Source organism: Petaurus breviceps, unplaced genomic scaffold (assembly GCF_028583685.1).
Source record: "Petaurus breviceps papuanus isolate PSGF00001 unplaced genomic scaffold, PetGlider_PUasm1.0 90994, whole genome shotgun sequence".
Taxonomy (NCBI): Eukaryota; Metazoa; Chordata; class Mammalia; order Diprotodontia; family Petauridae; genus Petaurus; species Petaurus breviceps.
In genome coordinates, this window is record NW_027187393.1 from 6,748,806 (window position 1) to 6,762,810 (window position 14,005).

The 14,005-nt window shown below is 37.7% G+C and overlaps 1 protein-coding gene across 2 annotated transcripts in view; it reads right to left on the reverse strand.

Annotated features, from left to right (window-relative positions):
• The window catches only part of TRPC4AP (transient receptor potential cation channel subfamily C member 4 associated protein), an 83,273-nt gene that overhangs the window by 22,918 nt on the left and 46,350 nt on the right, over window positions 1–14,005 (reverse strand). For both annotated transcript variants that reach the window (XM_069077591.1, XM_069077592.1), the window contains one exon: window positions 10,307–10,495. In XM_069077591.1, coding sequence (XP_068933692.1) covers window positions 10,307–10,495 — 189 coding nt within the window. The remainder of the gene's footprint in view (window positions 1–10,306; window positions 10,496–14,005) is intronic.

The following is a 14,005-nucleotide window of genomic DNA, read 5'->3' on the forward strand; positions in this document are numbered from 1 at the left end:
ATTACTACAGAATGCAATAAAATATTTAGCCGTCTACCAACAAAGATAAGTTCAAGAACTACATAAATACAACTACAAACCACTGTTTATAAAAATAAAGACAGGGGTGGCCAGGTAGCACAGCGAGTAAGAGCACTGGCCCCAGTGTCGGGATGACCTGGGGGGTCGAATCCAGGCTCAGACACTTAACACCCACCCAGAAACACCTGGCCGTGTAACCTTGAGCAAGTTACTTAACCCCAATTGCTCAGGCACGGCCAGGTGGCTCAGCAAGTAAGAGCACCAGCTCCAGTGTCGGGATGACCTGGGGATCGAATCCCGGGCTCAGACACTTAGCATCACACCGAGAAATAATTGGCCGTGTAACCTTGAGCAAGTTACTTAACCCCAATTGCTTAAAAAAAAAAAGACAAACCTAGAATAACTGGAAAAACATTAATTACTTGTGGGTAAGATGAGTCTACTGGGCACTTAGGTGGCATAGTAGATAAGAGTGCTACACCTGAAGTCAAGAAGACTCATCTTCCTGAGTTCAAATGTAGCTTCAAACACTTACTAGCCATGTGACCCTAAACAAGTCACTTAATGCTGTTTGTCTCAATTCCTTATGTCTAAAATGAGCTGGAAAAGGAAATGGCAAACCACTCTAATTTTTGTCAAGAAAACCCTAAATGGGGTCATGAAAGGTCAGACACAACTAAAACAACCAAACAACAAAGAATGACTCGACGTGTCAAAAATTAACACCACCTAAATTAATTGATTTATTCAAGTGTTATACCAACTGATCTACCAAAAAATTATGTTACAGAACTAGGAAAAAATAATAATGAAATTCATATGGAGAAAAAATGTCAAAAATCTCAAGGGAAACAATGACAAGAAGTAGGAATAAAGGGAGCCTAGCAGTGCCAAATTTCAAACTACAAAGCACTAATTTTCAAAACAACTTAGTACTGGTTACAAAATAGAGAATTGAATCAATGGAACAGATTAGCTACACATCAAAGAGAAACAAAAGTATCTAGTACTCAAGTATTTGATATACACAAAGACCCCAGCTAGTAGGACAAGAATACCTAAAATACTGCTGAGAAAACTGGACAATGATATGGGAAGAAATTAGATTTAGACCAATACTTCCTACCTTATGTCAATATAAGTTCTAAATAGATACATAACCCAGATATAAAAGGTTACATCCTAAGCTAATTAGAGAAACATGGAAAAAAATTACTATCTCCTATCTGTGGATAGAAGAAAAGTTTGTGACCAAATAAGGGATACAGAGAATCAAAGAAGATAAAACAGATAATTTTGATTACATAAAATTTAAAAGGTTTTGCACAAATCCAATAAAGTTAACATTACAAGAGAATTAACTGGGGAAAAAATATTTACAGCAAGTTTCTCTGATAAAGGTTTAATTTCCAAGATAATACAAGGACTTGATTCACATTTATAAGAATAAGTGCCATTCCCCAACTGGTAAATGGTCTAAGGACATAAACAGGCAGTTCGCAAGGGAAGAAACTTTGGCTATTTAATAAAATGATATGAAAATGTTCCAAATTACTAATAGCTAAAGAAATTAAAATTAAAGCAAATTTGACATTCTATCTCATAACTATCATATTGGCAAAGACAAGGAAAAAGAAAAATGACAAATGTTGGAAAGGATGAGGGAAAACAGACACATAGATGGTTGGTAGACCTAAGCATGGGTACAACCATTATGGAAAACAATTTTGAATTACACGCAGAAAGTTACTAAACAGTACCTGCCCTTTAACCCAGTGAAACCACCGTTAGACTTACAAAGAGAGATCAAAGAAAAATAACAAGGTCCTATAATGTACAAAAATTCTTTTTGTGAGGCAAAAAAAATGGAAAGTAAAGGTACAATAACTATAATTTATATATTGCTTGATGTTAGAGTTATAATGACAGAACTCTAATAAGAAGTAATTTGGTCTAAGTGATCCCAATGTCCATAAAGCACTTTTCCACTTTTCTGACCTTTGTTAACTCTGTGTCAAGTAATGAATGTTCAGTTTCATCTCTATAATTTTCTTTCACACAGTTATTAATTGTTTCTATGATTTGTTTTTTGACCCACTCATTATTTAAGATTTCATTAAGTCTTCATTTGAATCTCTATATTTTGGTTTTTGGGTCCCTGAACCAATTACTATTTTTATTGCACCATGGTCTGAAATGGCTGCATTAAGTATTCCTGTCTTTTTACATTTGTTTGCAGTATCTCTGTACTCAAGTATATGGTCAATTTTTGTTAAAAATTCTTATGGTGCTGAGAAATATGCCTATTCTTTTGCTATCCCATTGAGGAGACACCATAAGTCTTTTAACTCTAGTTTTCTCTGGTAATTTGTTCAGTTCCATATTTTCTTTTTGTTTATTTTTGTTAGACTTATTAAAAACTGAGAATATTGATATCTCCTGTCACTATGATGTTAGTATCAATGTTTTTTTGTAGTGCAGATGTTTCCTTTATGAATTTGGATGCTAAGGAATTTAGAATATATAAGTTTATTACTGACAATGGTTTGCTGTCTACAGTTTCTTTCAGCATAATATAGTTTCCTTGTATATATTTCTTTATTTTTTGGATGTTTGTTTTTGTTTTGTCAGATGGAATGATGCAATTCCTCCTTTTTCAAATTTATTTCATGCACAGTAATTTTTCCACCCCCTCAGTTTTATTTTGTGTGTATCTTTGTTTTTAAAATGTGCTTCTTGTAAGCAACAGGGTTTTGTTTCCTTATCCAATGTTACTCTTCTTGTTTTATTGGATTATTTAGTCCATTCATTTTTAGAGTTATGAAAGTTAGGTTTAGGGGCAGCCAGGTAGCACAGCAAGTAAGAGCACTGGCCCCAGTGTCAGGATGACTTGGGGATCGAATCCGGGCTCAGATAATTAGCACCCACCCAGAAACACCTGGCCGTGTAACCTTGAGCATGTTACTTAACCCCAATTACTTAGGGGTGGCCAGGTGGCTCAGTGAGAAAGATCACTGGCCCCAGTGTTGGGATGACCTGGGGATCAAATCCAGGCTCAGATACTTAGCACCACATCCAGAAATAACTGGCTGTGTAACCTTGGGCAAGTTATTTAACCCCAATTGCTAAAAAAAGAAAAAAAGTTAGGTTTAACAAAGATTGTACATGGTGACCAAGTGGGATTTATACCAGGAATGCAGGATGGTTTAACATAAGGAAAACGATTAGCATAATTGTCTATAACAATCACAAAACAAAAATCACATGATTTTACCAGTAGAAGCATAAAAGGCTTTTGACAAAATATAATACTCATTCCTATTAAAAACATTCAAAAGCATAAGTACAAATGAATTTTTTCTTAAAATGATAAGAAGCATCTACCTAAAACAATCAATAAGCATTATTTTAATGGGGATAAGCTAGAAGCCTTCCCAATAAGGTCAGGAGTGAAACAAAGATATCCATTATCACCAATATTATTTAATATTGCATTAGAAATGTTAGCAAAAGCAATAAGAGAAGTAAAATAAATGGAAGGAATCAGACTGGGCAATATAAATATAACAAATATGTAATTATTATAAATATAAAGAAATAATAAGAAAATAATAAATAATAAAACTATCTCTTTTTGCAGATGATATGATGATAAACTTGGAAAATCCTAGAGATTCAACTGAAAAGTTAGTTTAAAAAGTTAATAATTTTAGCAAAGTAACAAGATATAAAATAAACCCACATGAAGACCATCAGTATTTCTATATATCACCAACAAAACCCTGTAAGAAGAGATAGTAAGAGATACCCCATTTAAAATAATTATAGACTGTATAAAATACCTCATGTATTTAATATATACATGCCAAGACAAACACAAGAACTATATGAACATAATTATAAAACATTTTTTATACAAGTAAGACTTAAATAACTGAAGAAATATTAATTATTCATAGACAGGCAGAGTTAATATAACAAAAATTATAATTCTACCTAAACTAATCTACTTATTCAATGCCATCCCAATTAAACTACCAAAAATTATTTTATTGAGCTAGAAAAAAATAATAAAATTCATTTGGAAAAACAAAAGGTCAAGAATATCAAAGGAATTAATGAAAAAATGTAAAGGGAGGAAGTTTAGCAGAATCAGATCTAAAACTGTATTATAAGGCAGTAATTATCAAAACTATCTGGTACTGGCTAAGAAATAGAAAGGTATATCAGTGGAGCAAAATAGACATACAATACACAGGAGGAAATGATTGTAGTAAGTTTGTGTTTGACAAATGGAGAGTTTAAACTTCTGGGATAAGAATACACTATTTGGTAAAAATTGTTGGAAAAACTGGAAAGCAATCTAGCAGAAACTGGGTATAGATCAATATCTTACACCATTTACCAAAATAAAGTTCTGACTATAATGCCCTGTCTTCTTCACTATTACCTCCACCAGATTTTTGCCTGTCTCCTTTTGTATATGTGGAAAGAAGGAATCTCTTATTATTTTCTCTGTCGTCATTGGTTTTTTTTTTTTAAGCAATCGGGGTTAAGTAACTTGCTCAAGGTTACACGGCCAATTATTTCTGGATGTGGTGCTGAGTGTCTGAGCCCAGGATTTGATCTCCAGGTCGTCCCAACACTGGAGCTGGTGCTTGAGCCACCTGGCCACCCCTACGCAATTGGGGTTAAGTAACTTGCTCAAGGTTACACGGCCAGGTGTTTCTGGGTGGGTGCTAAGTGTCTGAGCCCGGGATTCGATCTCCAGGTCAATCCTGACAGTGGAGCAAGTGCTCTTACTCACTGTGCTACCTGGCCGCCCCTCTCTGTCGTCATTGTTGCTGTTGCTGTCCTTGGCTGTTGCATTTATTCATTTGGGGTGTTAAAGAAACAAATAATCTCATCAGTTCTGGTTTTCTTTTTTAAAAAGCTTCAAATGCTTCTTTATTACTGAATGTCCATCTTTTTTCATTGTGTGATTAAGCTCAGATTTGTAAGAGCAGGTCACTCTGGGCTGCATCCTGAGCTCCACAGCTCTTCAGAACACATTATTCTATTTTCTAGAAGATGAAGAATAGTCTCACATTATTTGAGTTTCTTCTTTGTATCTGAAGGTCTTTCTCCTAATCAACTGCAAAAATTGTTCCTGAATCAAATTGTTAAAATGTAATCACTGTGTCAGAGTTTGTAGACCTGGCCTTTTTTTCTGGAGGGAATCTGTAAATTTCTTTCAATTGGTATTTCATTTTCTATGATCATTAGTTTTGAGCAGTTCTCTTTGACTGTATCCTTCACTATGATGTTAAGGGTTTTTTTTTTTTCTGTTGTTCTTCTGGAAGACTTAGAATCCTTAGGTTGTCTCTATATATCCTATCTCCAAGATCAGTATGCTTTACTTGAAGAGTGAGCATTATTTTCTTTTAATTTTTTTTTGTTTGTTTCTTCTCAACTTGATTGTCCTTTACTTATGTGTATCTGAATTCCCAATCTATCATTCTTCCTTTTATTTCTTTGGTGACACTTGCCATTGAAGATTCTAGTTTTTCTATTCTTCTCATTATTTTTTGCTGTGCAGGCCATACATTCTGCCTTCATAATTCTTATTTCTTTTGAACTACTCAGGAACAGCATGTTGGGATTCCATGTTCTTCTGAAATTCCAGAGGGTCCTCTGTGTCATAAAGAATTGGACTGGGGTGGCTAGTTGGCACAGTGAAAACAGAAACCATTTGATATGAGCTCCCTCTTAGCTTAACATTATCGTCTTTTCCTACTTTTGTCTTTTTAGTCTCATAAAGAGGTGGCCCTTCTCCTCCCCCAGGCCTATCCCTCAACATTTACTTATGACCCTATTCTCCCTCAACCTTCTCCAGAATGGCTTCTTACTCAACTTCCCTTTATTTAATCTTTAATATCTAGCTATTGGTCCCCTCCCTTCCATTTATAAATATGTTCGTATCTAGCCATCTTTAAGAAACCCTCATTAGACCCTATCATTTTCTCAAGTTGTATCTCTCCTCCTTTTCATTACCCAACTTTTAGAAAAAGTTATCTACGGTGGCTAGGTGGCACAGTGAATAGAGCACTGGCCCTGGAGTCAGGAGGACCTGAGTTCAAATCCAGCCTCAAACACTTAATACTTACTAGCTGTGTGACCTTGGGCAAATCACTTAATCCCAACTGCCCTGCCCTCTCCCTTCCAAAAAAGTTATCTGTCCTTTTTGCCTCTATTTCCTCTACCCTCACTTCTATATCTTTTGCAAGTTGGCTTCTAATGTCATCATTCTACAAAAAAAAAAATGCTCTCTCCAAAGCTGCCAAGGATCTCTTAATTTCCAAATCTAAAGACTTTTTCTCAGACCACATCCTTTTTGACCTCTGTAGCATCTGATACTATTAACTATACCATCCTCCTGGGTTTTTGTGACCTTGCCTTCTGTTGATTCTTCTATCTTTCTGACTGCTCGTTTCCTTAGACAGCTCATCTTCCATATCATTCTACCTAACTGTGGGCACTTCCCACGTATCTGATCTAGGCCCTTTTCTCTCTCTAAACTCTCTTACTTGATGACCTCATTAGTTCTCACAGATTTAATCAGCATCTCTACCCAGATGACTCCCAGATCTATATATCCAGTCCTAGTCTCTTTCCCGAGCTCCATCTAGCCTCATGTCACTAACTACTTACTGGACATTTTGAGCTGGATGTTCCATAAGCACCTTGAATTCAATAAGTTCAAAATAGAATTTATCTTTATCCCAAAACTCAGCCCTCTTTCACATTTCCCTATTCTATAGAAGGCACCACTATTCTTCATGTCTCCCAGGTTTACAACCTTGGTGCTATCCTTGATTCTTCACTCAACATATCTAATCAGTTGCCAGATCTTTTCATTTTAACCTCTACAACATTTGTCACATCCCCCTTCTTACTATTCACATGGCCAACACTCTAGTTCATGCTCTCATCACCTTTTGCCTGGACTATTGCAACAGCCCCCTACTTGCTCTCCCTGGATCAAATTTCTCCCTTTACCAGTATGTTCTCCACAAAAATGCCAAAGTGATTTTCTTTACATTCAAGCCTGACCATGTTTCTCCCCACTGACTAAACTCTAGTAAGTTCCTATTGCCTCTAGAATAAAATAAAAACTATTCTGCTTGGCATTCAGATCTAGGTTTTACAACCTGGTCCCCAGCCTACCTTTTCAGGTTTATTACATATTACCCCATCTCCCTTATTCCATGGTCCATCTAAAACATTCACCTTGCAGTTTCTCATACTTGGCACTCTACCTTCTATTTCCATGCCTTTGTTCTGATCATCCTTTGTGTTTGGAATTTAAGCTCCCTTCTCACCTACCTCCAACTTTTAGAAACATTTCCTTCAAGATTCAGTTCAAGGATTACATTTAACACAAAACCTTTCTTCACTTTCTTACCATCTAGTACCCTGCCTCCCCAAACTACTTGGTAGTGATTTTGCATAATCTTTTATATGCACAGATTATCTCCCCTGACAGAATGTAAATTTCTTAAGAATAAAGACTGCTTCACTTTTGTCTTTGTATCCTGGCACACTGCTTAGTATATATAGTAGCTTATTAATGGACAATGAAACTGGGCAATTCTTTTCTTTTCTTTGGGTCTCTCACTTTCTCCAATTATAAAACGAAGGAAATGGGCTATATGATTTTAAACTCCCTTTTTTCTCTGACATTCTATGATCTAGTTTCTCCTGTATCCTGAAAAGGAGAAGAATAAGACTGAAACTTCCTGGAAAATCCAGTGAAATACTTTTTAAACACCTGAATCCCAAGACCCCACAGAATGGGTCACTTACAGCACTTCAACTTTGAGCTGGCTGCTGTTACTGCTGGAGATCAGCCACCTGAAAAAAGCACTCTGTGACACCAAATTGTGCAAGGGTTCCTGAGTTTTATTGAACCTCCACAAGGCATCTGGTCAAGGAGACATTTCTAGGTGAGAGAAAAAGTTTCTCTCACCTAAAAATGGTAAACGTATTTCTTTGAAAGCAATGGTCTGGGACTTCAAATATGGACAGCTAAGACTGTACTGGGAATGTTGTTGTCCTTAGTTTAGACACCCCTTCTAGGGTGGGGCCTTGTTTTCATCTGTAGTTAATGATTTGACCATGACTCACTTTTTTGGAAACCAACAGTCCCTGTGTGTCATCTGGGTGTCATTCCTCTGGATAGTTCACTAATACCATGAGTTTTAAAGAAATGCTTGTTCCACTGCTTTCGTGTTTGCACTCGGTCCCTCAGCTTCTGACATGCAGAATGAGGCCAGTGAGTTTGTGGACCTGTACGTGCCGTGGAAATGCTCTGCAAGCAACAGGATCATTGGGGCCAAGGGCCACGCGTCCATCCAGATAAATGTGGCCAAGGCTGACATGGTTATGGGAAGATTCAATGGCCAGTTTAAAACCTATGCACTTTGTGGAGTAATTCAAAGAAGGAGGGAATGTGATGACTATTCTCCTGCTGGCAAAAAATGATGGTATTGTTTCAAAGAACTTCTAACTGAAGAAATCTTGTAGAAAATGTCTTAATAAATCAGAAAAAAAAATACTAAAGATTTAGGCTCAAACTACTACACCCTTAAATTAGAATAATGACTTGCATTTTGTAAGGACATGCTTAATTTCAAAAGTCTAGTCTCATTTAGTGCTGGTTCAAGAAAGAAACAAAGGAAGATTAAGAGTCAATCCCAGTTCCTAATTATGGAACATCACTACTATACTGGAGGATGAGCTGAGTAAACACATAAAAGACCATGTAAAGAGGCTGATCTCTTTTTGCCTTTCATTGTGCTTACTCTTAGCATGCAGCCCCAAAGGTCAGGTGCTGTCAGCACTGTTCAACTAAAGACCAGTATGTCACCCCCTTGGCCTCCACTAGCTGCCATTGAAATGGGGGGGAGGGGAACCACTTGAGACTGCTACTTTTTTCTCCCACCCCCAAGAGGCTTCCCCAAGGCTACTGAGACCACTATTACTGATGCTGAGGCAGCAGGAAGACCGCAAAGTTCCTACATCAATGTTATCTGAATAATCTAGTTATGAAAACCCCTGGTTCTCTCTCTTCCCTGGCCCAATACTGGCTCTCTCCCTTGGTAGTTTGGAGCAGGGAAAAGGGAAGAATATCTACCACACAATGAAGAAGGAATTGAGTGAGACGTGCTCCAAAGTTGAGCAACTGTTCTAATGACTACAGCAAAGAGTTGAAATCTACCTCGGTACCAGACAGGAGTTTGTGGGGATTTGAGGACATACTGGATATCTGAGACATATAAAACTGGTCCAATTTGGATAGGGGGAAAAACTTCTAATGTATTAACTTATGCATCAGAATATATAGCATGGGGTTAGAGCTGGAAGAGGTGGTAGCTGGGGAAAGTAGCAGCTCAGCTCACAATGCTGTTATAGGATTTTCTGATAAAAACCAGAAAATAGGAGCGGCTAGGTGGCAGTAAGTAAAGTGCTGGCCCCAGAGTCAAGAGGACCTGAGTTCAGTTCCAGCCTCAAACACTTAACACCCACACAAAAAATCTAGCTGTGTGACCTTGGGCAAGTTACTTAACCCCAACTGCCCTCCAAAAGGCAAAAAAAAACAAAAACAAAAAAACCCCAGAAAATAAACATATAACAAATAGATACGTATGATGGTTCTTAAAAATCATTACTAGCATTTGCCCCTTGATTCACAAAGGCTGGATGGAAAGATGTGCACCAGAAAGGAATTTCTTCATCTTATCATAGCATAGTAGATCCAAAAGCATAGTCAGGAAGACTTGGGTTCAAGTCCCACCTTGGACATTTATTGGTTATGTGATCCTGTGCAAGGCACTTGATCAGTGTTCTAGGAAATTCTCTAAGACTATAAATTATAGAGAAGATGTTGATGTGCATTGGGAGAGTTTCCTCATCTGAAAATTGCCTATCATGAGATCACTGCCTAGTCCTTATTCCTATTATCCTAGTATACAAGGTTACAGTATGTGAAATTTGGAAGAAAACAATTTCCATGTAAAAATTAGTCTAAGAAAACCGCATTTCTCTCTAAACTGTTTTCTCTTTCTTTGCAACAGAGATCACCAATCTGGATTATTATGCCAGTTAAATCATAAGTTTACCTTTAGGAGGGAGGCTCAAAAGTTTGATAAAAGTGGAAAGTGAACATGGAGAAAAGCAAGAAAAACAAACAGCCCAACTTCACACAGTCCCCAGTTAACGGTTTCACAGGTTTCAATTGGAGTACCTGGGCTGCTGTGTTCAGTCTCTTCGTTAGCTACGCGCATCAGTGCGTCCAACACCAGGGCATTATCCAACCATGTGTACCATTCCTCTAGCTCCTGCAAGAAACTGGAGGTGCCTGTGCTTTCAGATACTTTTCTTGTTGCTAGTTTGCAGAGGCGCTCAATAAAACCTGGGATATTCAGAAGAGTTGCTGCAAAAGAAAAGAAAATGGTAAATCTTCATAATTAAGAAAACTGGATACACAGAGGAGGAATACCACCCCCAAACTCTTCAAGCATGCAAGTACTTTCTTTCTACCAGATTGACAGGAAACAACGCTTACTTGGAAAAAGACCAAGTTTACTAAGTCAGAATTGCTATTTTATACCAAATTCCTGAGTCAACCTATGGAGGAAAAGGGATATGGTATTTAGCTTTTCAATGTGCTTTACCTACTTTGTTGAATGAATAATTGCCAGATTTATTAATAACAGTCTAATCGGGAACATTAATGTCCTAAGTTCAAGTTTATCATCTAAATGAAAATCACCAGTTCTTCTCTCCCTCTATCTTAGTCATATTTCTTTTCATTTGTGACAATAGCCATCAGAGATCTCAATCTTTTGACACCTGTGCAAAAAGCGTAAACTAAGAAACAAAATATTACAAATGCATAATTTGTGAAAGCCATCCATTTGTTATGGATATTAACTTGCATTCTGATCTCCTATAATTATTTACAATTCTTATCATCCAATGTGGCATCTGTCAATTATATTGTTACTTAAGTTTTCAGTTGCATTAGTCTGGATTCTCCATCTAGGTTGAATTTTGCATATAAAGGCAGGGAATATTCCTAAAACACCTCTCTATCTCCCAAAGAAGCCAGCATAGTACTAGGCACACTTAGAATTCTACAGCATGATAGTTGCAAGAACTTTAAAGATCATCTGGTCCAACTCACTGATTCAGTTCCTTCAGTGCAGCAAAAGGTTAAGATAAACAAATGTCCAGTTACCATTGCCTTGAGGAACTAGGCTTGAATGAGAAAGCCAAGGAACAGATTAAAACAGATGCCAAGATACAAGCTGTGTAAAAATGAGATGAGTGGGGCATGTAAGGTGTCTGTGGACAAGAATGGAAGAAGCAGAACAGCAGTTAGCAATAGTGAAACCAAGGAGTCAGTCAGGAGGAAGCCCAGATAGGTCATCATATAAAAATGGACAGGCTACCATCTGAAAACATGTGCCTCTTCATGGTTTTCTTTTGGTAACTAGTTGGGGCACAAAAGGCCATGTACTCAGTAAGCATTTATTATATTCTTTTTCCTCTTAAAGGGAATAGGCCAGCTGGAATATAAGGATTGAACACCCCACAGATTTGATGATCGCATTCACTTATGCCTTAGTATTATGCACAGGTCTACTGCAGGACTACCTTAGCATACTACCCAATGACCAAGGAGTTAAGAAATCATACAAGTTTCTACCCATCAACACAGTCAAGGCAAAGGTGACTGAATATTTAAGTTAGGCTTGATCAATCCCATAAAAAATCTACACAAAGCAAAAGAAAACAGTCAATAGAAAAGGCTGAGTGTTGAATTGTAAACATGGGACAGCTTTGAATGTGAACACATCCATCAACACTGGATACTATCGGGGTGGCTAGGTGGCACAGTGAGTAAAGCGCCAGCCCCTGAGTCAGGAGGACCCGAGCTCCGTTCGGGCCTCAGACACTTAACAACCACACACAAAAAACTAGCCATGTAACCTTGGGCAAGTTACTTAACCCCAATTGCCCTCCAAAAGGCAAAAAAACCCAAAAAAACCCCATTGGATACTATCTCCTGGGCAAAATATTTTAGTGATATCTATGGAATCTTTGTTCTATAGGGGTAGATATATAGTTTAGAAGGATAAGAAATATACTGTAATACAACCCATCTTAAAACCTTGATTATAACAAGAACTCAGCTAACTAGGAGAACTCTCAATTAAGGTGATAGTTTTTTGTTTGTTTCCTTTCTGTTGCTAGGTTAGCTAGATTCTTCCTCAATACTTCCAATGACATGTAATTTAGAAGCCCAAGGGAAAGCCTAGTCCATTGCTGGACTATACTACAGATTTTTCAAAATCCTCTCACTTTGAGGCAAAATCTGTCTCTTATTAGCACTATTTCAGCCTTCTGGAGAAATAACGGAATGTCTGCTCTTATTTTCACATGACAACCCTTCAAATCTCTGAAAGTAATCATGTTTCCTGTAGATTTCCTTCTCCAAATTAAACATCTGTAGTTTCTTTAACCAGTTCTCATATATGGTTTCTAGACCTCCTCAGGATCCTATCACCCTCCTTAGGGCACATCCTAGTTTGATACCCTTGTCTTGTCTTGTCACCATTCATAAACAAAGCCCTTCCATGGTCATAAACTCTGAAATAACCTTATGTGATTACAGTCTATTCTCCTTCCACCTCTTCCTGCCTTGAAACCCTAAATTTTGTTCTTCATCCTTACCAGGTCCTCCCATTCCTCAACTCCTCATTTCTTATTTATTTTGGAAGGGGGGTGGGGAGGCAGGGCAATTGGGGTTAAGTGACTTGCCCAAAGTCACATAGCTAGTAAGTGTCAAGTGTCTGAGGACAGATTTGAACTCAGGTCCTCCTGACTCCAGAGCTGGTGCTCTATTCACTGTGCCACCCAGCTGTCCCCAACACTTCATTTCTCAGGCCATCACTCCCTCACTAGTACACTGTTCTCCCTTCTCTATCATGGCCCATTGGTGAAGCAATTAAACCCCATGCTGTCCTCTTGAATCCCTTGCCCGCTTCTCATATTGCTGTTACCAAACCTTAGCCTTGGATCATTCCTACCATCTGCTGTCTTTGCTCCTACACATATATGCTGCTGAACAAAGCAGGAGAAAAATCCTGATACCATTCTGAGTGGGTTCACTACAAATGTATGCTACTTAAATTCAACTGGGCCCATACTATGGCAAGGCAATCCTTTCATAATTCCCTAACTAACTTACTATCCCATATGCCACAGTGGCTCTTCCAAACCTTTCCGTCTTTCCTTAACCTCCCATGGCTCCCCCTCCCCACCATGCTCTCATCTGAGAATTTTGCTTCATATTTCATTGAAAAAAATTGAGGCTGTCAAAGCTCTCTCTCTTCTTCTCCCCTCCTCCTCATCTCATTACTCAGATGCCTTCTACCATCATCTCCTCCTTCATCTTGGACTCAAGTGAAGAAGTGGCCTTTTTCCTTACCAAGGCAAACTTTTTAAACCTTTTTTCAAAATGATATACATTTTTTCCAATTACATGTAAAAACAATTTTTTAACATTTAAAAAGTTTTTGAGTTCCAAATTCCCTCCCTCCTCTCCCCCATCATTGAGAAGGTAAGTCATTTGACAGGTTGTACACGTGCAGTCATGCAAAACATATTTCAATATTAGTCATTCTATTAAAAAGACCAAAAATCAAGAAAAATTAAAAAAAGTTTTGAAAAGTATGCTTTGGTCTGCATTTATACTCCATCAGTTCTTTCTCTAAAGGTGGGTAGCATTTTTCATAAGTTCTTCAAAATTGTCTTGGATCATTGTATACAAGGCAAAATGCTATGTGCACAAGTGATCCCACTCCATCCCATCTTCTCTAGCACACTGCCCCCTCCATTATCCCTACTTTCTCATTTATCTTCAATTTCTCCTTGT